This window comes from Ceratosolen solmsi, unplaced genomic scaffold, assembly GCF_000503995.2.
Source record: "Ceratosolen solmsi marchali unplaced genomic scaffold, CerSol_1.0 scaffold11, whole genome shotgun sequence".
Lineage (NCBI taxonomy): Eukaryota > Metazoa > Arthropoda > Insecta > Hymenoptera > Agaonidae > Ceratosolen > Ceratosolen solmsi.
The window spans coordinates 7,284,688-7,307,281 of NW_011948416.1; the positions used below are offsets into that span (position 1 = coordinate 7,284,688).

Consider the following 22,594-nt stretch of genomic DNA (forward strand, 5'->3'; position numbering starts at 1 on the left):
ATAACTTCATGCAAAGCTTCGTTTTTTATATCTCCAAATTTCAATGGCTCTAAAGCTTAGAGAAATAGTGATGACACACACACACACACACATATATATATAGATAGTACAGAGACAGAATGGTGCAATACGCTACGGTAATTCGTGGAATTGCAGGAACACAGTATTCAAGAATTGCAAAATTTATGCACATAAAAATCCTTGTTATAATAGCAAATATATTTCAATATTGAAATGATATGAATAATTATTTTAGGTGGAGGTTATTATCATAACAAGTTTTATTAATTTAAATAATTCAATAATTAAAGCAAAAATAATTATAAGAACTTCTTATGCAGAAGGATCAGGATAAACAAATTAAAATAGTTACCTAACGAATTAATAATAACGTTTTACTAAGAAATAGCATTTTTATATCTGTCATTTTATATAATCAAATAACTTTTGATTAATTTCATTTTACATACCATACTCTTACTCATTTCCGAATTACAGTTCAGTGAACAATTAGTAGTATAAAACATATGCGATTTGAATTGTGGAGTGTTGGACCTTTTCTCCACTAAGCAGCTACATTTTTTCGCAGTCTTTTATTTTTATATCTTGCAAGGAACTATAAAGCTATTATCTAATTGTCAATTCTTGTTGTTTAGATTTTCTCAGTGTTTAAGCGCGGGATATCGTTAACATATCCTTGCTCGCCAGTTTAGTAGGCTAAACTTGGGGATGAACACGTAGACCCACATTCTATACTCGAGAGGTGCAATAATCTTCCCAATTATTTTTTGTCCACAACATAAACTTACAATACTCGACTGTGTTCCATAAATCAAACTGAAGAATATAAGTATTATTGAAGTAACATACGGTAATTCGTTACTACATTCCTTAAGTTTCTTAGCACTCGAATGTAGTTAAATGAATGGACAATAATATTAAATAATAAAGATAATTATTATAAAAATTATTAAACCTTTAACCGAATAAAAAGAGAGAAAGATATTATATATTAAATTTATTGAATTTGAATACATAATAATATGTATTTCACATTAAGTTATACGTTATATATATTATTTAGAATGACGCAGAATAGATTGAATCATCATTGAATACATGGCACATTGATTCAAAATTTTTATTTTATACGTAACCAAAATAGTAGAATAGTTATACATTTAATTTTAAATAGTGAAAAAAATTTCCATTTATAAGTTATAATTTGAACTACATTCACAGTCAAAAACCACTATTTTTTAATGGTTCTATAGAAACATAAATAAAAATACATTTATTATTTTAAATTATAAGAAACAGATAATTGTAAAAAAATATAATTGAAATACTGAATTTAATAGAAAAATTTAAAAAACTAATGCATAGTTTAATTTCTATAATAATATATTAAATTGTGAAGGTATATATATTTTTTAAATATAAAGCTTAACCTTTATCAAGTAATGTTCTAAGAAATTATATTTAAAAGTTAAATTTATATATAATTGTTTTACTGACATATATCCTAATCATTATCCAATCATAATTTAGGTAAAATAATTATTTTTATACTGTAATCTATGTAAAATAATATGAAAATATAAATTTACTTTTATACAGTACAAAATTTCTTTAACTATGTATATTCTAAAAATTTTCATATTACATTAATTTGGTTTAAAACTCCATTACAATATAAATAGTTATAACTAATAAATATAAAAATAAATATAGTTTTTATATAAGAATAATAATAAGTAAACAGTAAATGATAGGATAAAAGAAACGAGTAATCACTTTTACAAGATATTTCAATCCTATCAAAACATTATTAAATATCCACATTCAGTACATAGTTAATTAAAAGGTTCATTTAACGGTATAAATTAATTTTCTTCCCATTTTAATTTTGTCGACCAAGGAAATGATATTTTAATATATTCAAACATTTCGTTATTTTTAATAAGAATTTATTATATTAATATATCGTTCTTTTATAATGTACAAGTTTTTATTAAAATTTTTAATGTGGACAACAACGGCTAGAAACTCGAAGGGTTTATATTCTGTTATAGTGTAAATAATGTAGCTGAACGAAAAGAGTAAAAACAAAAATGGTTTAACCAGTCGGCTATTATGGCGGATAAATTATGAGAATTATTAATAGCGAATATAAAGAATTCGGAATTGGCGAATTTGTTAGAGAAAGTCTTAGACAATTAATTCTTTCTGTTTCGTGTTTTTAAAATATTTAGTTTTTAATTTCACATGCTGAAACATGTTTTATGTAAACATCATATATTTTTATAATGAAAATTGATAAAAAAATCTATTCAAAAACGTTTCAAATGTTTAAGTTAAGATTTAAAATAATTGAAAATGACTCCATATAATATTTTATAGTTTAATGATCGAACAATTAAAAGTAGTATTTATATAGTTTTTTAAAAAAGCAGTAAAAATGTGAGTAATTATAATGTTAGATGTTCAATCAGTGGTGAAAATTTTTTTAAAATTTATAATAATTATAAGTTAATAGCGCAGAAACTTTTTACTAAGCTTTCATTTTCCGTAAATTTACAAAATTTTCAGAATACGCGAGATTTTAAAAAATTAAAAGAATGGAGATAATGATAATCTGAAAGTAGTGCCACAAATATAGAGAAAACTACTAAAAATAAAAATATTTTGAAACAAAAATAAATCAAAAGAAACTAAAGAAGATTGCTCTAGTATCATTTGACATTTAATTTTTAGTTAATCTAAATTTTCCATCTCAACTTTAATGCTAACTTTCTTCATCATTTCATATTTCATATATTACAATATTATACTACTTCAATGCTAATTCTTAATCTTAATTGCGAAATTTTATATACTTTTTTTAAAAGATGTATATTATAGGTTTCAAGGTAGCTTATCTACAAAATCGTATTAGCTCATCTAAAATCAAGCTCGGAAAGCAGATAACAACATTCTTTCTACGAGTTCTTCAAAGATTTACATTCATCCTTTTATTAATTATCTAGCTTTCTCTTTTTTTCTACTATCTCGTTTTGAGAAAAATGGTTTAGCAAAGGAGCTTACATCATATGAGTCACTAATAGTTTTTATACGGCTGATTTTAAAACCATTTAGCTTTGTTCGCGTATTCTTCGTTTAGAGTTAACAGAAGTAAATTTGAATTCTGAAGAAACCGTTTTTACTTCATGAAATCTTATTTTATTTTAATCTTATCTTATTTTAATTGCTTATTTCATGAAATTCATTAAAAGTTATAGAAATATTTTAAAATAATAAATAATACGTTATTTATAGATATATATTTATATTAGCAAGCAAAACTTTTCTCATGAATCATATGATGTGATCATGTATCATCATCATGAATCATAATTATACTTGGTGTATCACTAATTTTTTTTTTTTTTTTTAATAGTTTTAATAAACTAGTGACAATCGTATTAATGCAATATAAGAGATATGTTTGAAGGAAATTGTGCTTTATCAACTACATTTAAAAATATAGTTATTATGTATTTAAAAAGATTTTCTATTACAAAATAAAACTTTAGATTTTTGAAATATATATATACAAACTTAATTAAATGATTTAATTGATCAAGTAATTACAGAAACATTTCTGTATATCGTATCTCATATTTTATTTTTACAGCATAAAATTTAACATAAAATCATAAATTATTCAATTTAAAATATTATATTTACATTATTATATGTATAAGTTAAGAAGACTAAAAGTTAAAAATTGTGAAACCATTTATATAGTCTATCAGGTAGTATTTTAATTTTTAAAATTATCAACAGACATATTTAGAAATGAACATATTTATTTTTAAAAGAATAAATTTATATATATATATATATATATATATATATATATAATAAACTAAAGTTGATAAAAAATTACAGAGTATAATTACATTAAGTCCAATTTTCATGAGAAAATATTATTATTGTAATGAAGTATTTTCAGTGGTAATTATGAGACTTAGAATCACCATTTATTGCTCTGATAATTTGCCTTTACTTTAAAAAATGCATTAAATTTTATTCTTTATTAGAAAAATCTAAAATTTTTAAGTAACAAAATTATTTTAAATGTATTGCAATATCTTGTAAATTTGTCGTTAATATAAGTCATTCTCTTTAATTATTTATTCATAAAATTTTGCATTTGCACGTATACATTTTTATATGTAGGTAGTCCTTAATCATTTTACTTTTACATAAAAAGTTGTAAAATAATTATACTCCTGTATAATGAATTTTATCAATTTAATATAGTATTATTAGATGTTTAAAATAACAATATTTATATTCCACAAAATTTTTCGTCTAAATCTTTTCAGTCAATTGTACTATATAATTTAATTTCAATAGACTATAAAATTAGAAATATTCAATATTCAAATTATTATTTAACACATCTTATCTACATCTCTACTACAATCAAAGACGTATTACATAGGCTTCATTAAAAGAAAAAAACATTAAAAAGGATAATATATATTTACTTATAGATATTGGTATAATAGTATTTGAGAATATACTGTAAAATTTATGATTAAATTTAAATGTAAATTTGGAGAAGTGAAATTTTGTTTATTATATTTATGATTTGAATGACCAAGACATAATATTTTAATTAGATATTTTAAGTATATTTTAATATTTTCAAGAAGTGAAATTGGATGAAATATATAATTTTTGTTTAAAAATAATATTAATTTATAGTAATATATTTTATATTGAAATAATATAAAATAAATGACATTTTAAAAAAATGATTACAGTATTATTTCACTAAAACGTATTTTATTAATCCTTTATTTTATTAGTCATGTGTATTAAAAATATTCTAATTTTTATATATAATATCTTTTACAATATCTGCAGGAGTGTGGAGTCTATGAAAATCAAAAATAGAAAATTCTTATAAGGAACTATTTCAAATTTTATATTTCGATTTGAAATATTTATATCTGGATTTTTTATTTATTATATTTATTATATTTATTTATTTATTATTTATTATGGATTATTTATTATACTTATATTTTTGACGATACAACCATATAGAAATTACAATCCCTTGTAAATATCTAAATATAGTCAAAAGGGGTTGAAATTAAACGAGCATTTCTATAAAATATTGTGTCTTTCAAATGAATATTTTTGGGAGTATTAAAAATTCTATTTAAAGTTACAATAATACTGATATATGAAATATAATTGGCATTCAAAATAATAACTCAGAATTAGAGAACATTTAATATTTATAAACATAATTATAAATTGAAAAAGTAAAATATATCTAACAAAAAATTTATAAACAAATATATTTACGCCATTTTAAGTTATGTTTATGAAGATTAATTATAATAAGTGTATCTTGTGTTGGCTGAAAAAAGTTTTCATATACAATAATTTATTTCTCAAGTATTATTAATTAAAGTCGAAACATTTATTTACATTACACGCAAAAAACATTTATTTAGTTATACTTATAAACATATTTATTAAGTTTTTCCGTAATTTAAAAAAATTTCTTATTGATTTATGAATGTTTTTAATGAAATAAAGAATTTAATAAAATAATACTAAGCATTTCAAAGTTAATTCATCATTATTAAACATTTTTTTATATATTTGTATTCAAAATTATTGCTTTATTGGGTAGTACTAATTTTATTATAGATATTTATATAATTCGATTTTTTCAGTAAATAATAATAACAATTAGTTAACAACAAATTTGGTAAAAATATTGATTTAATTTAATGATTATCTTGAGTTAAATAGTATTAAGGAGATGTATTAAACAGACTATAAATTTCACAGAAAAAGAACTCAAATTATATGAAACGTGTTATAATCGAATTTGTAATAAATTTAACTGTGGATTTAATCAAATCGTTGGTTTTAACAAAAATTAATGTAATTATTAAACGTCATATAAATTTTATTAAATGAAATTTTAGTTAATATTTATATAATGTGATATTTGAAATGAGAATTAAAAATTTACGAATATACAGTAGCTATTCAATGATATAGAAGAATAATTGAATTGTCTTTAAAATTTTAAATATCTATCTCTATATAATTTATATTAAATATCAAAGTCCATAAAAAATGTAGGTGAATAATTTATATTTGAATATTTTTTATCAACAAATTTACATTCCAAATTACTTCAATATTTAGTTTTTTTAAAGGAATTTTTGAAAATTAAAATTATGAACGATACATATGATAGACTTGTATTTCATTTTCAAAGTACTAAAATTTTAAAAGCCATAAACTACATTTGTCCAATCCAGCATATAAGATCTGATCTTAATTATTAAGACGGAATCTTCTTGTAGTGAATAATTATATGAACTGTTTAATGCATCGAGATCCATTGCCATCTATTAGAACAAATAGATTTCTATTTCGATTGTGCATTCGAGTCCTCTCTATCCCTTCTTTAGAGATTCACTATTCCATTCAAGTAAGCTGTCATAAATGAGTAATTTCTAAGGCTTAGTATTATACAAATTTGCTATAATTTTTACTGGCTTCGTGTATTTCATCATTTTATAAAAAATAAATTTGAAATCTGACAAATTTTTATTTGAAAGTCCAATTAAAAAAAAATTAAGTATCTTTAATTTGTTTGTAATGAAAATATTTATGCATAATTATATAATAAATAAAAAATTCTAAGAATATTTAGGTATTTAAGTATTATTATTGGGGAAATATTAAAATAATTCGCGAAAACAATCGACAAACAATGTTTCTGATAGTATTGTTCCTTTGTATTAATTACCAGTCCTATTTCGTCATCTTACATTAAAAAAAAATAACTTAATTGAATACTTATTTATAAATCAATGATTACGTTAATTTTATTAAAAACGTTTTAACTTAATTTACAGGAAAAATCCATTTTAACAGCCAACTTACATTATTTTTCCAAAATTAAAATGTATGTAAGCCAACGCAAGTGACAAAGGTAAAGTATAGACATATTCCCAAACATCTGATAATAATTGTTAAAATTTGAAGCAGTTATTATTATTATTTAATAATATTACAGCGAATACAAAACATGTCAGAATAGTTAATAGAGTTTCAAATGATTTTGACAGAATACAAATGAATTTGGAAACATAAAACGTATTTTATCAAGCAAATGTTCATAGGGAATAAATAATAAGTGGTTTTTGAATAATTTGTAATAACTAAAAAATGTATAGAATTACTTTTTACTGTTAAACATTATTGTGAATATTGTGTATTTCTTCTACTACTTATGTATTATTTTTATAAAGTTAAATCATGTTATTAAACATTTCGGTTGGTAAACATCGTAAAATAATTTTTCTTCTTTCATATTTAAATATCCATTATTTTTCTTCAATTTTTATATTAATAAAATTAATTTTATCACATAAAATACAACAATATTGGCTATTCGTACAGTCTTATATGAGATTATTATTATTATTTTTTTTTTGCTTACAATGTTTTGATTGCATATATTAAAGTTTACTGTACTCACGTTTAATACAATGTTATGATAGATTTACACTAGCATTAATATTGTATAAAATGAAATATTTTTAGGTATTGTCGATTTACATTTATAAATACGTTTTATACACGCATAGCCGAAAATATTTTGTCCAATGCCGCAAATGAAATAAATCCATATAACCACCCATGCAATACCTATTACTTGATAATACACATGCAAAATTCCAATATATTACAATGTCAGTGTAGCCAAACACAGAGTGCAGACGGAATAAACAAACACCCAAAACAGATGCATCTGGCAAATGGATGGAGAGTAGGAGAGAGAGAGAGAGAGAGAGAGAGAGAGAGAGAGAAGGTGTGCGGGATGAAACAAAGCAAGAGTCAGTCACTTACCGTCATTATTGGTCCTGGCGCGAGGAGGCGAGGACGGTTCTGAAGATGACTTGACACTGGGTCGCGAGGTGTTGTCTCGTGGCTGAAACTGCGGACTCTCGAGATTCGGACTTGGACTGAACTCCACACGAAAGTCCGCCCGGTCGAAACCCTCGTCAGACTCGGAAGGTAGATTTTCTTCGTCCGGCTCCATATCGCCTTTCTCGTACTGCTCGCGGAGTACCGAGCGCCAGACTGTAATGGGTCAAGATGAAAATATTATTTTCACGCCATGTGACACGCGGGAGCTTATTTACGTTCTATTTTAAAGATAGTTGAGAATGTATGAAGATGGACTGAGAGGATCGATACGTGCGTATGAAGATTATTTCTATGCGTCGAAGAAAGTGGAATTCCTACTTTGGGTATTCGTATTTTTCGCATTTTATAGGCGGCATTTCAAATTTATTTGTCAGGGGTTAAAGCTTTAGAAATATTAAATCTTGCAAATTGAATTGCGATGTAAAATTTGTCTCAAAACTTGTCGAGCTTATTAAAAATATGCAAATATATGAAATAATAATTGTACACGCTGATAAATAAAAACCTTGGTTGTATAAATAAATGTAGACTCATTATGATAGATAAACTTATTCATCTAATAGTTTTATAGATTTAACGATCAAAATTCTGTTTTGTGTATTTCTATCACATTATATTGCGATGTTTCATTTCACATTTCATCGCAATTAGAATATTTTTATGTTCAATGGGCTTACGATATTACTCTCAAATTTCTGTACATGATATTATGCATTAAATTTTTTTTTGTAATTGGAAATTATAATTCACATTTATCATTAATATTTATTATAAAAAAATGCCTCTTTTCAAATAATATTAATTTCACTGCTTAAGTTTTGTCTAAAGAATGTCTTAAATATTAATGAATTTCAATAATTTTTTAAATACAATTTTTAATAAAATATTTAATTAATTGATAGTGTTAGAGCTCTAGAGATTAAATATACTCGATAGATTTTAGAAGTAAATCGAATTAGTTTCACAACCGCGTTTATATACTTTCATGTTACTAAAATGTGAAACACATGTTATCATAATTTTTCTATGGTAATGTTGAGCATATGTAAAGCTTTAGTTATTTAATGAATTCATATAATCCCTTCATGCTTGAAACCTGTTATTTCAGTATCGATTTCGTTACAAATTTTCATTGTAAGTTATAGTATGTGAAAGTTATAAGAACTTTTTATACTTTATCTTAAATACACTTTGAAATAAAAAAACAATCAATATGAATAATTATATATATACATGTCAATGGCCTAAACAATACGTATATGTAGTGATGATGTGAAATGAGTTGGAAAAATAATATTACCAAATAATGCCGTACACTTTGTTTATAACCACTTATTATATTTTTATCTAATAATTTAAACTTATTTTACTGCCGATATTCAAAGGAATTTTGGAAATATCGTATAGAAATCGTATTCTAATGTCATCAACCAATAAATACTCCGACTTTTCCTATTATGAATTTCAATATTCATATTATGAATATTGTTTTCAGCATATAAAGATATTTTTGTCCTTCGTTGATTAATGTTTTCATAACGCTTATCCCTAATTTATTAAATTAATTTAGAATATTTACATAAAAATCTTTCGATAATTAAATATTATTGCTAATATGTTGAAATGTTAAATTGTTAGTATTACTATATTTTTTTATACGGTGATATATTAAATTACAAAATATATATTCAACTATAAACATAATATTTAATACATATCATTAAAAATTCATACATTCACACATAAAAACAACAACATTATTTTAAAATGTTTTTGAAATATTTCAAGTAAAATTTATTTTTAATGTAATATATAACTGATTATTTAAGATTTATTAATTATGGTTTGAACGATAATGAAAAGTCTATACCTATTACATTTTCATTAGTTACTTTCGCTGAAACTTTAACTAAGTAAAGAAGGTTCTTTGTACCAGAAAAATAATGTAAAGTAATTAGGATTTTATTAAATTGACTCTCTAGGAATAACAATAACTTTTATGAAAATTTAGAAGTTTTGACATTAAATATATCATTCTTCATTTTTAAATGCGTTGATTACGTATTTATTGAATTACTGAAAATAAAAAATATATAATATGTAGTTATAACAATTTTTGATAATCTAATCATTATTATAAAGAATAAGATAATAAAACTTTCAAATGATTAAACTCAGAATAATAATATTCATACTTTGCATTATTTTACAAGATAAACATACATAAACTATAATTTTATCTGTAATAATATATAAAATCTAATTATAAAATTACGATTAATATCGGCCTAAATATGTTTTTATAAGTACAAATATATCACGCAATTTTTTCTTTATTAACAAAACAAAAATAATGTAAAGATGAAGATGAAAAATAAAATAAAAGTATTAATACCCGTATGATACTTTTTATCCAATGAAGTTGTGGAGTCTAAAAAGTGATAGTGCTAATTTCGACGCAAGTATGTTCGTTATATATGTAAATTTATCGCCAAAATAACTTAGAATTATGGATAGAGACGAGAGTATCGATTGTAATATCAGAATATATTTTCCGTTCATGTATGATTTTAGCTAAAAATAGAGTTGGTAAACGGAGGCTCATAACATGGAAATATAGAATAATAATTTGAATATAAAATGTTTTCATATCAGTAGTGATAACAGTTGTTCGTTAAATAAAAAATACGATATATAATAGTAATTATAGATTTTCACTCATTTTACTTGGTATAAAGTTTTATTTTGTTGCGTTAAACAAATTTATTTATTATTTTACTTTTTAGTTTTTGCATTAAATATTTCTATATCCTCCAATAGTGTTTAATGATGTGACTGAATTATAAAAAATGATTTTCTTATTATAATTTCGTCGTTATAATAAATTATTTTAAATATAATTATAGTTGAACCAAAATAATGCAATATTTTGCAATTTTTCATCTACAATTTTCATAATTCCGAAATCATTATATTTACTCTATTCGACAATTTCTTATCTATCCAATTCTACCCGATTGTTAAACATTATATAGAAATGATATTGTTTAAACATTTTTTAATACTCTAATATTTGATAAAAACAAAATTATAGTGAAATTAAAAAAAAAAATAAGAAAAAAACCTTTAGATTTGATGTAATGATAAGTTTAAACGTACATTCGCAAATTCATTAGTCACCTAGAATCGCGCGACAAATGAAGAGTTAAACTAAAGGAAAATAATAATTATAAGATAAACGAAAATTAATTTTATATTTATTACTTTTCATGAATAATTTTACAATTTTTCTATTGACACACAATTAATGTAGCGTATGAATTTGTTTTTTAAGAAAAAAAGCACATATATAGATATATGTAAACATGTTTGAATTAGAATTTTGCTATAATTTAGTTAAAACTTGTCTAAAGAAAAACTGAAACTATCAATATTTGTCAAATTTCAATGTTTAAATTTTTTATGTTTTCATTGATAGAGAATCGTTGAAGAGTGTTTCTTAATTTTTTTTATTATTAACGGAATGCATAATAAGACAATATTAAAATTATTCAAACAGTATTTATTGCAATACAATTATTCTTTGCGAAGCAAAAATGAATTTTTAAGTCATTCCTTCGTATATAAAAGTAATATTGACTCACAATGGGCATCCCAAATGCAGTAATACGCGTAATAAATTCGAAGTGGATCACTCATAATCCATAATCGCGACTGCATCAGAAGGATATTAAAATTAATTCATAAGAGGATGATAATAATTTTCTTAAGAATAAATATAAGTCTTAGATTTCAGCGTTAAAAAGCCAAGCCAATCAGTATAGATGTAAGATCATAATACGTATTTGTCAAAGTATTAAAAAAATAAGTAAAACTAACATCACCACAAAGATTTTGAATGCAATATGAACGTTATATGATTATAATTATTTCATATCTCAAGTTGCACGAGCGAATATTCCATATTTCCATACATTGCATAGGCAGCCATAGTAATATATGTATATATGCGTAAGCATTTAAATATAACTAAAAAAATTATATTAAATACTTATAAAATTTTAGTCTATAATCTGAATTATGTATACAAGTTGCGAAAGTAATTAAAAATAAGATCTAACAAATTTCTTGTATTTCAAGTAAATGATATACGTCACATATCATGGAGTTCAAAAACATTTTGTAACTTAAATTGTCTGTTGTAACGACCGCAGTGTTTAAAGCTATTGTAACATAATAATCAATACTTACGAATATTTCCCAACCTTTTTATGAGTTCAGGTATCGAAATATGTATTAAATTATATGTATTAAATTAATCAGCCCAAGTTTGAAAAATTTAAACAATTTTTTTCCTATTATTTAAGAATATCAAAGCTTCAATTATTCCTTTCTTCTCAATATAATAAATTTATAATTTCACTTTAAAATACAACTATATTCAATTAAAATATATTAAAACAATGTTAGGTGGCATATCTTATGTATATAATACGAATAGTTTAATTATAGTATTTGGCTAAGAAAGTGAGAAAATTCAATAGAAAATATATTTGCCAATAATTATCCTATTACCTACCTATCATCGAAAAATTTCTGGAATTAAGATTTTTCACGTTACAAAGTGTTTTTTTAATTACAGATTTTTTTTCAAATTAGTGACAATTAAACTAAACATTTCAATTTACACAATATTTTCGCTTAATACAGTATATTATAATTATTATACACTATATTGAATATTATATTATAATGAATATTTTTAAAAATTATATTAGAATATAGACATTCACAATATTGAATGAGTTTTCAAATCTCTCCATTCTTTTGTAATTAAATTAGATTTTAAAAAATCCTATTCTATTCCATCCAACTTTCATTTAAACATCTGCAGGACGACCCTTACTTAAGATACGAGAATCTTACTTAAGTAGCTTAATTCCAAAATCTACTAATACTTCTGTGCCGACCATAATCAGATGAATAGCTTATGATGCATAATAAACCTTGATACATGATACTTGGAGTCTATGTATCTTGGTATACAATGCCAGAACTTTCAAATGTAATCAATTCAGAAATAATATTACAGCATAGATACGATCTGATATACTGTTGATAGGATTAAGATAATAAATTATAAATGCGTTCCGAGGCTGTAAAAGTTTTAAATTTCTTACCGATTAATGTTGAAATTGCATTGTGATAAATTCACGATAATTTTTAAAAATGTAAAAAATAATATACCACATACTTGTACTATAAATAAATTAAGAGATGTATAATTAATAATTATAATTATATATAATAATTCTAACTATATTTATCATCGAATTATTAATGAATATTTTCGAAACAAAATATTAGATATGATACTCTCGAAAATTATATGTATAAATTTATTTTGTATACCTATAAACACTTTCAGTACAAAACACATTTTAAACATTTTTTTATATAATAGTTATGATTATGTTTCAATAAAATTATAATGGAATTAAAAGAAATAGTAACAATAGTGTTATAAAAATGTTAGAAAAATTATAATAAAAATAGGTGGAAAAATTTATTTATATAATTGAAAGATACAGTCTTAATAGACAAATTCTATTATATAATAAAATAATATTAATGTTAAAAACGCTTTTATATACAATTTTTTTTATATAATTTTTTATCTGTATAAAATTTAAATACATATATTTTAGCGTTTAAACATTTTTATAATACAATTTAATCCTTTTATTTAAAAAACAAAAATCTATCATAGATATATTAGAGAATGCAATATAAGGGAATTAAATACTACTATTATTTATTGTTTATTATTCGTAACGATGGCAATAAGATTTAAACATACCATATACCTTAAGGACTTATAGTTAGTTATGATGCGACTTTAAAAAAAGTGATCGTAACTTACTAAATCACTAGTGTTTATTGAATAATGATTTAAATTAAGGGCTTCGCCGCGTTATATGAAGGATGATCATAACCTCTGTTATTAATACAGAATTTTTATATAACAAATGTGAATATTTAATCTAATGAAATATAAAATGGTAATTTTATTGAACTTTATGAATTGGTAACTATCTAATATTACATTCTTTATGATTTGAAGAAAGTAGAGGTATGTAAGGAAAAAAAAATAAATAAAAATCATAAAATCTATTTGTAAGTCGATATTTATTTTCTTGAAATATTCTAAATATTACAATAAAAATATTAGTACTTTAATAAATGAATAATTTATAATGTTTGATTTAAGTATAAACATCCTCATGATATACAACATCACAATTATAATTTTGTCGTTTTTATTTACCTATAAGTACTGTAAGTCAACGAAGAACATACTTTATGAAGCTAAGCATATGTTATTACAAAATGATAAATAAAATGAGGTACACAATACGAGTATAACTGAAAATTATTTTTCAAATATTATTTATGCGTTGTTACATAATTATTAACGCTAGTTTATTTTAATGAATGAGTACAAATGGAGTTAACGAGACATCGATGATACCAGTAACGCTAATAAATTTTATTACATTCTCTAATCTCTAGCGATTATAATGTTTATAAGTTTAATTTACTTATCTATTGCAGTTTTCGAATCTCAATAAGAAACATCAATATGAACGTCATTTCATAAGTAGAATAAGTCAGTAAATAATCAAACTGCATAAGAAATTATTTTTAAACTGTATAAACTTCATAAATTTCATGTGGTACAATATTCAAATTATTATGAATATTTTAAATAATTTAGTAATAATAATAATTATTGTTGTTGTAAAAATTGTAATACAATGAGGATAAGTTAATAAGAATTTCTCTATAAAAATGCTTTAATTTTTAAATTGCTTTATTATTTCCATACATTTGTACAGATTTTGAATATTCATTTCAATTGCTCATACTTAATTAAAACTATCAGATTATTATAATTTTAGTGCGTACTTATATACCCATAAATAATTTTAAATCAGTATAGTTAAAAATTATAATTACTAATGTAATCAACCAACCGAATAACTACGTAAAATATTTTCAATTAAATAACTTATAAAATATATTATTTTTAGGCGCGGATAAGTAATTAAGAAATTATATTGAAAGCATTTGTGTAAATAACAATTTTCGCCTATAAACTTTTTCATTAAACATTTCTAACTATCGGTTTGCATTAAAATTTTATATCTCTTTATCTGGATTAAGTTTAGCGAGTTTTATCAAACCGTAAAAAAATTTTTTTTTAAAATTATATAAAATCTTTAAAACGAAGCAAAAAAAAGATTAGAAAATATCTTTCAAGTAAATAATTTATTAGATTCTATAATTCAAATAATTTTACTTTACTTAAAATTGCTTATAAAATGATATTTGTTTCCCTAAAATTTTTAATACATAAGTATGCATTACAGGTCACAATCGTTGGCATAAAAGAATTTTATTTAATAATGTAATTTATTTCAAAAGTCTTCTCATTGTTCTGAGAAATAAATGCAGAATGACTAATGTAAAATACATGGAGAATAATGGGCTTTCACGAAAATGACAAGAATATTAAAAAAAAAATGCGACCTCAATCATATAAGATACAGTCTTTAAGGTTAGTTAATTTTATCATTCTAGATTATTATGCAGCACTACCGGAAGACATAGGGGTTAAGATATGAGTGTTATTAAAAATGCAGGAAGATCAATGGTGGGAAGAGAAAACATTGGTCAGATCGCGAAGTGCTATGATAGGGAAGTTTTTGCTTTGTTCTTGATGAGTTTAATAAAATCTTGCATTTTATATGTCTAGATTATAAATTTGTATAATTTTTAGCACTTAAAAAAACTCTGCTCATTGATATCGCGATAATGTTTGGTATTGTGTGAATTAATTCAATAAAAACAAAAAAAAAACAAAAAAAAAGCAAAACGAATGTTCATAATATCCTATATTTTACGAGGAAAATGCGAATATTCCGAACCATTGTGACTCTGTAAATTAGAATAATGGAGGTGGATAATAATTTTGTTCATTACTAAGGGCATTCTTTAAATATTATTCTAATTATTAATGCAATTACACATTTATATTGTAATAAATTAATTATCATTTTTTATTATAATCATGTGATTTAAGCGAATTAATTATAATTGTTGATTTAAATTTCTTGTTTTAAAATTATTTTCTATTATAATACAATAATAAGGCATCTCAATTTTTATAATACATTAAATAAATTAGATCTACAGTATATTGTCATTTAATATGATAAAATTAAAATATTCCATTTTCACGTATATAATAAAAAAATATTATATTGACAAAAATTAATGAAATTCGGCGCTACTCCAGCGCTCTTTCAAACATCAACATTTTATCGGTCGATTAAACATTCAATGAGTCAAATGTTTATAAATTATTCTATTATTAATTACTATGACAAATAAAACGGTAAATCTAACGATCGTAGTTTACATTTCCACTATTTACTTATTTATACTTGAAATGTATGACGAAGTGCAGGACAGTCGATCGAGCTTTCTATTATAATACAATACAAGAGGTGATATTCCTACACTTAGCTCATTAGCATTTATGTGAGAAAGGCATCTTGCTACAGCACGATATTGCACCATTGAGGAAATAGTTTCGGGGTGAAGAGTACCAAGGCAGCAGCGAATAGCGGGGCTACAAGGAATCTTGCCCCAATGATATTCCGTAGTAAGATGCCGAGTGATTGACGATCGAAGCTCAGCGGCCTTGTGCTTTACCAGGAAAATGGAGAGTCGCCATCTATATGCTGGGGTAGAGAAGATGTACTTACCCCACGAATCGGACAGAATTCCCAAAAACAATTGTAAACAGGGGACGGATGGGAGGCTGCCAGTGACAGGATCGAGGATCCGAGACAACGTGAGAGAGCACTCGGTATAAATATGGAATGGAGACGCAATAAGGAATGTGTGTGTGTGTGTGTGTGTGTGTGAGAGAGAGAGAGAGAGAGAGAGAGAGAAGAGAGAATGAGAAGGGAGCGAGGGGGAATCGCACCGTAGATTATTGTATATGATTAGCGAGGGTGATAAATAATCGTACTAGATAATAGTTATTGGCTGGGTTTCTCATTTTTGATTGATGCGGATGATAGACGGAGAGAGCCTACTTATGCAACAATATATCAAAATCAATTTCTAACTCGCTCTTGTATAGTTTTGAGATGAGGGTGAAGCAGCGAATAGAGATAAAGCAAAAGAATAAGAGATATGGAGAGAAATTCGTGGGGGCAAAAGGAAAAAAACAATTTAAATAAGTCATTCGCCCTCTTCCATTACTTTGAGCTATTTTCTAGCATGTCTGATGAAGTATCCATAGTGAAAGGAGGATTTTGGCTGAGAAAATAGAAAGCTATAAAGACAAATGAGAGCCAAGCGATTTGTGAGATAGTGAGGTGGATGAGTGGAATCAAGAGAACGAGAGTAGGGAGTAGCGAAAGAGACAGAATCAAGGTGAAACAAACATCGAGGTCGTGAAAGCCGTTGATATTCCTTGTTGACAATCTTTGTGAAAAGTACAAACTTTTTTTTTTTGCACTTAGAATGTCAGGCACCACGATCTTTTTTACGCAACAATCCTTCCTCGATGTTAGGCGGAGTTCGCGGCACCAGAATTTATGTTTAAAACTCTTTGCATTCAGTGCGCGCGCACTTACTTTATCTACAATGATACATACAACCGAAAGGCAGAAAACTGTAATGACAGATGTTGTGAATAACGAAAGCCAACCTAAACAGCCTGGATTTTTGCTTATTGTTCAGTAAGTTGAAAATGAATATTTGACAAAGATATTTCCGATGGACATCGCGTTGCCAAATAAAGTTTAAATTTGCTTCTCTTTCGACAATTACGAAGGGGAACAATTTCACTAACTGTCGAATATTTTATAAAATTTAATAAGGAAACTTAACGAAGAAACTCAATTACATTTCTATTATTGCCTAATTAAAAAGAATTAATATTGTAGTACAATAATCTTATTTTTAATGACGTATTTATGCGTGTAAAGCTGTTAGTATTTACTATTATATAATAGGTAAGGTATATCAAATAAAAAGTAATTATTATCGACAGGGTAAAATACATATACTTCTTACTTTTCTTATTTTCAATTATTTTTCTCGATAAATTATAATTTCGTGATTTTTTAATAAATGAAAAAGTTTAAATTTTATAAAGAGTATCGAATTATTTATAATAATAGCAATCATAATTTTGTCAAATACATCTTACATTACAACTCTAACAACAATTATTTCCATATAATAATTTTGGATGAATATAATACAATTATTTAAAATGGATATTTAGATGTTTAATTTAATATAATTAACAGACAATATTTTTCTACAATTTTATTGCCGTATCCATATTTGACAAAAATAAATACATATTTTAATTAAAGCCTTAAAATAGAATTGTCCTATTATTTTCTTTATAATAGTATAAAATTGTTCTTCTGTAACTATATTACTTTGATTAATAATATATTCGTTTGTACTTTCAAAGGAATTGAATTGAATGGCTTTGCATTTGAACAAAACGATATATATATATATATATATATATATATATTATATCAAAAATAAAAACAGAAAACGAAAAAAAAACACAAGTGCTTAAATTACCGAGTACCTATAGAAATAATCTGCGAATGTTTTATTTTAATGACACTAATTATATAAATGCATAAACATATATTTAAATTTAAAAAGTGTAAAAATTTCATTGATTCGCACTTCGGATAAATAGAATGAGATTCCAGAAATTTAATAATGGATAAAACAAGTTTTGTTATAATATATTTAATTCGTACTTGAAAATTATTTAATAACAATTAATATTATTGCATTAAATTTGAATAATTTAGATTAACATCCGTTTTTTAACAAAAATGATTCAATCACTTGATAAACGATTAACTAAACGTTTATAATGACGTTTTATCATTACGTTTTAATTAAGTATAATTTTTTGTTTTAATTATCGAATTGAATGTCAAAAATAGTGGTATATTATGCATATAATTTTAACTATTAAAATATTCTACTTATATACGATATTTGATTAATACAATATTAATATATGATATAATTGCATTACTGCATATGCATAAATATCCTTTATTAAGATTTGGATATATAGATTTGGAAATTTTATGAACTAAAGGCGAATGAGGCGTACATATGTTATTATTGTTCGTCTTCTCGTTCGTAATCAAAGCAGTTTTTTGCAACAGCAACAACCATCCAGTGAGTTTTATGTGTTTAATGCAAGCCAGGTTAGCTTCTCAGTTCCTGACTTATTAATAATAAGTAACTATGAAAATTCATCCCATAAGGGACAAATAATCAATTCGTGCTTGGATATTCAATTACAATCATTAATCCCATAGGAGTGCACTGAATTGTGTGGAATATATATGTTGGATAACGATACTCGCGCTTCTTAGTAAAATTACAGATGTTGAAGCTTAAGTGGCTTGATTATAAATAAAATTATGCAAAAAATCATGTAAAGACATTGCTAGTAAAAATTCAATAACAATTTTTTGCCCTTATGGCTTTCTATCACTGATCATAATTGTAAAATCATTTATTTTCATTTATTTATTTAGTGAAAATCACTTTATGCATATAGAATATCGAATCTGAAATTAATGTCATATTTCGAATTTTTATAATAATATTATATTATTATTTAACCGACGCAAATATGTCCTTCGTATTGTATAGTGATTTATTATAACAATTGAAAATTCATTGGTAAGATATTTTTACAATTAAAAAACATACGAAAAAATTTTTTACAGCTCGATTAAATGCTTTACTGATTGCCTACAGGAAGAAAGTGTAATTTATGCAATTGGTGATTACAATGGATTATCAAACATGTTAAGCTAAGCAATAAAAACATGATTATTAATTCATGTTATTGAAAAATGAAATTAGCAACAAATGCGATAAAGAATTTGCGCAAGAAAAGTAGAATATAATTCTTATGAGTTATTAATTAAACGTTAATTAATTTGAAATTCAATTTGACTTAATTAAATGCAATTAAAATCATTTCATAAGTTTAGATCGCTGTAAATTCCCTTCATGAAATATAAACTTCAACAATATTACAATAATGGTTCGACTTCCATTAATTTTCCCTATGGCAATAGTCCTATCCAAAGTCCTAATGGATATATGAATAAGTGATTCTAAGATTTGCGTTCAGTGCACGAATTACAATCGTTGAATATACAAAACTTTTATGGGAAAAAAATTTATACAAATAAATTTTCAGACTAACGGTTTTAATATGATTTTAAGTGATTGATATGTCAATATAAACCAATTATCATGAAATTGAATATGTATAAGCATAATTTTTAACAAATGATAATATTGTTATTAACATTCTATTAGTACTTTTATTCAATTTCTTTATTATAGATGTTAATATTAGTTAGCCAAAGTCACTGAATATCATTCAACATGGAACTAATACGAATTCTGCCAATGTTTGTATAAATAAATTTTTATATTTATATTTCTATATATATATATATATATATATATATATATATATATATTATTTTAATACAAAGTAATGTTTCCTCAAAATATGTAGGCTACTATTATTTTGATTTTTATGCCATAAATTTTTAGGCTAAATATGTTACAAATTCTTATCAATAAATATTGTCTTAATAATTTAAAGCTATTTTTTAATAATGTATCCATAGTTCGATACAATATGTGATGTGAGAAAGTTATCCTGATTAAAATCCATATACGGTGGACTGTAAATTTCCATTGTAAGCTTCCCTATTATAAACATTACACGGTGATAACGATTACACAAGATTTCATTGTTATTACATTAAAGAATATTTTACATTCAGATTATTTAGTATAATCTTTCATAGAGGTATGATGATCCGTGATAATGATAAATAAAAGTAAAAATATCTGATTAAATATAATATATTTTTAATAAAATTGCGTGCATATATTGTTTAAAAACTTAATAAAACGATTTATGATAAAGTATAAGTTTTTCTCGAGTACAGTAGTTTATTTAAATAATATTTAGCTAAGAATTATTTAATGTAATTTACATAAAAATATCAAAATCTATGTTTACAATATATTAGAAATATAACTGTATAGAGTAATATGAATAATAGAATATTAAAAATTCTCAAAGAATTGTATGAAATATATAGTATGAAAAATAATGGAATAAAAATTTTGATTGTTGAATTTGAATAATCTGCAAAACTAATAAATTTTTATGTCATAATGTACTAATCTCACACTTATGACAATATTAATGAGTTATTTTTGTGACAAAGGCAAGACTATGAATGGTAATCTTTATAAAATGTTTTTAAATTACTAAAAATTGAATACATTTTACTAATATACCGATTGTACTTGTTAGATTGTAGTTTATTGTACAAACTGTTTGTAAATCATCCACAAATGTATGCTGATTATAATCTAATGGGCTAATTTAAATTTGTCACTAATAATAATTCCTTTAGTTTTTAACGGTTAAATGTAAGATAGAAACATAATTAAACTATTGAAACATTCGTTCGCGTTGATATAATATTATAATAAATTGTTAATTTGCCTTGCATATTATATAAATGGGAGATATGAAATGTAGACTAATAACGTTAAAAATGAATTTCACATTTAAAATTATTTCTGAAACTTTTAAATTATACAAAATTATAGGCATTAGTCTGTAAATAATTTTGAAAAATAAGTATTTATAATATCGCATTATTAAATTAATGTATAAATTATTGGTATCATTCGTATTATATAAGAATCATTTTTAATTTAAAAAATTTAAATAATTATATTGAATACATATACAAGATAAAAATAATTATTTAATCTTCAGAAAACAAATAACTGAGTATGGCCATTTTAAATAGAGAAACGAAGCTACAGTTTTTTATTTAAATTTAAAAACACTATTACTATCCAAATTAATTGAAGTTCTATGATGTATCAATTGTTATTGTTATCAATTATATGAGTATAATAGACAAATTTTTAGCTGTCAGGTATATTTATAAATATAGGATTTCATTCATTTTATTTATTTTGCGATATCATGCGATTTATTTTGCAATATTTTATTTTGCGAATTTTATAGAAATATCTATAAGTTTTAAATTTACTTTAAATTACATTTACTCGATATACTTATATATTTATTAAAGATTCTTATTTTATCGAATTTTACATTTCATTTCAAAATGATAATTTCTATTCGCTTGACAGAAATCAATATATCCAGTGACGAAACGGCATACAAATCTTTATTGAATGAAAAAGATATGAGTTGTAGTATCCTGAATTTCAATTTTACAACTAAAATTAATCCGATGAATTAAAAAGAAGTTGAATATATGAATATAATTGTTGAAAACTTCTGTCTAAATCAGATAATGGAGGATACATAATTAATAAAGGAACAACCACGATACAG

General features: G+C 23.7%; 1 protein-coding gene across 2 annotated transcripts in view; it reads right to left on the reverse strand.

Moving 5' to 3' along the window:
* LOC105359255 (protein eva-1) overlaps positions 1 to 22,594 on the reverse strand; it is a 238,799-nt gene that overhangs the window by 14,991 nt on the left and 201,214 nt on the right. For both annotated transcript variants that reach the window (XM_011495794.1, XM_011495793.1), the window contains exon 6: positions 7,948 to 8,181. In XM_011495794.1, coding sequence (XP_011494096.1) covers positions 7,948 to 8,181 — 234 coding nt within the window. The remainder of the gene's footprint in view (positions 1 to 7,947; positions 8,182 to 22,594) is intronic.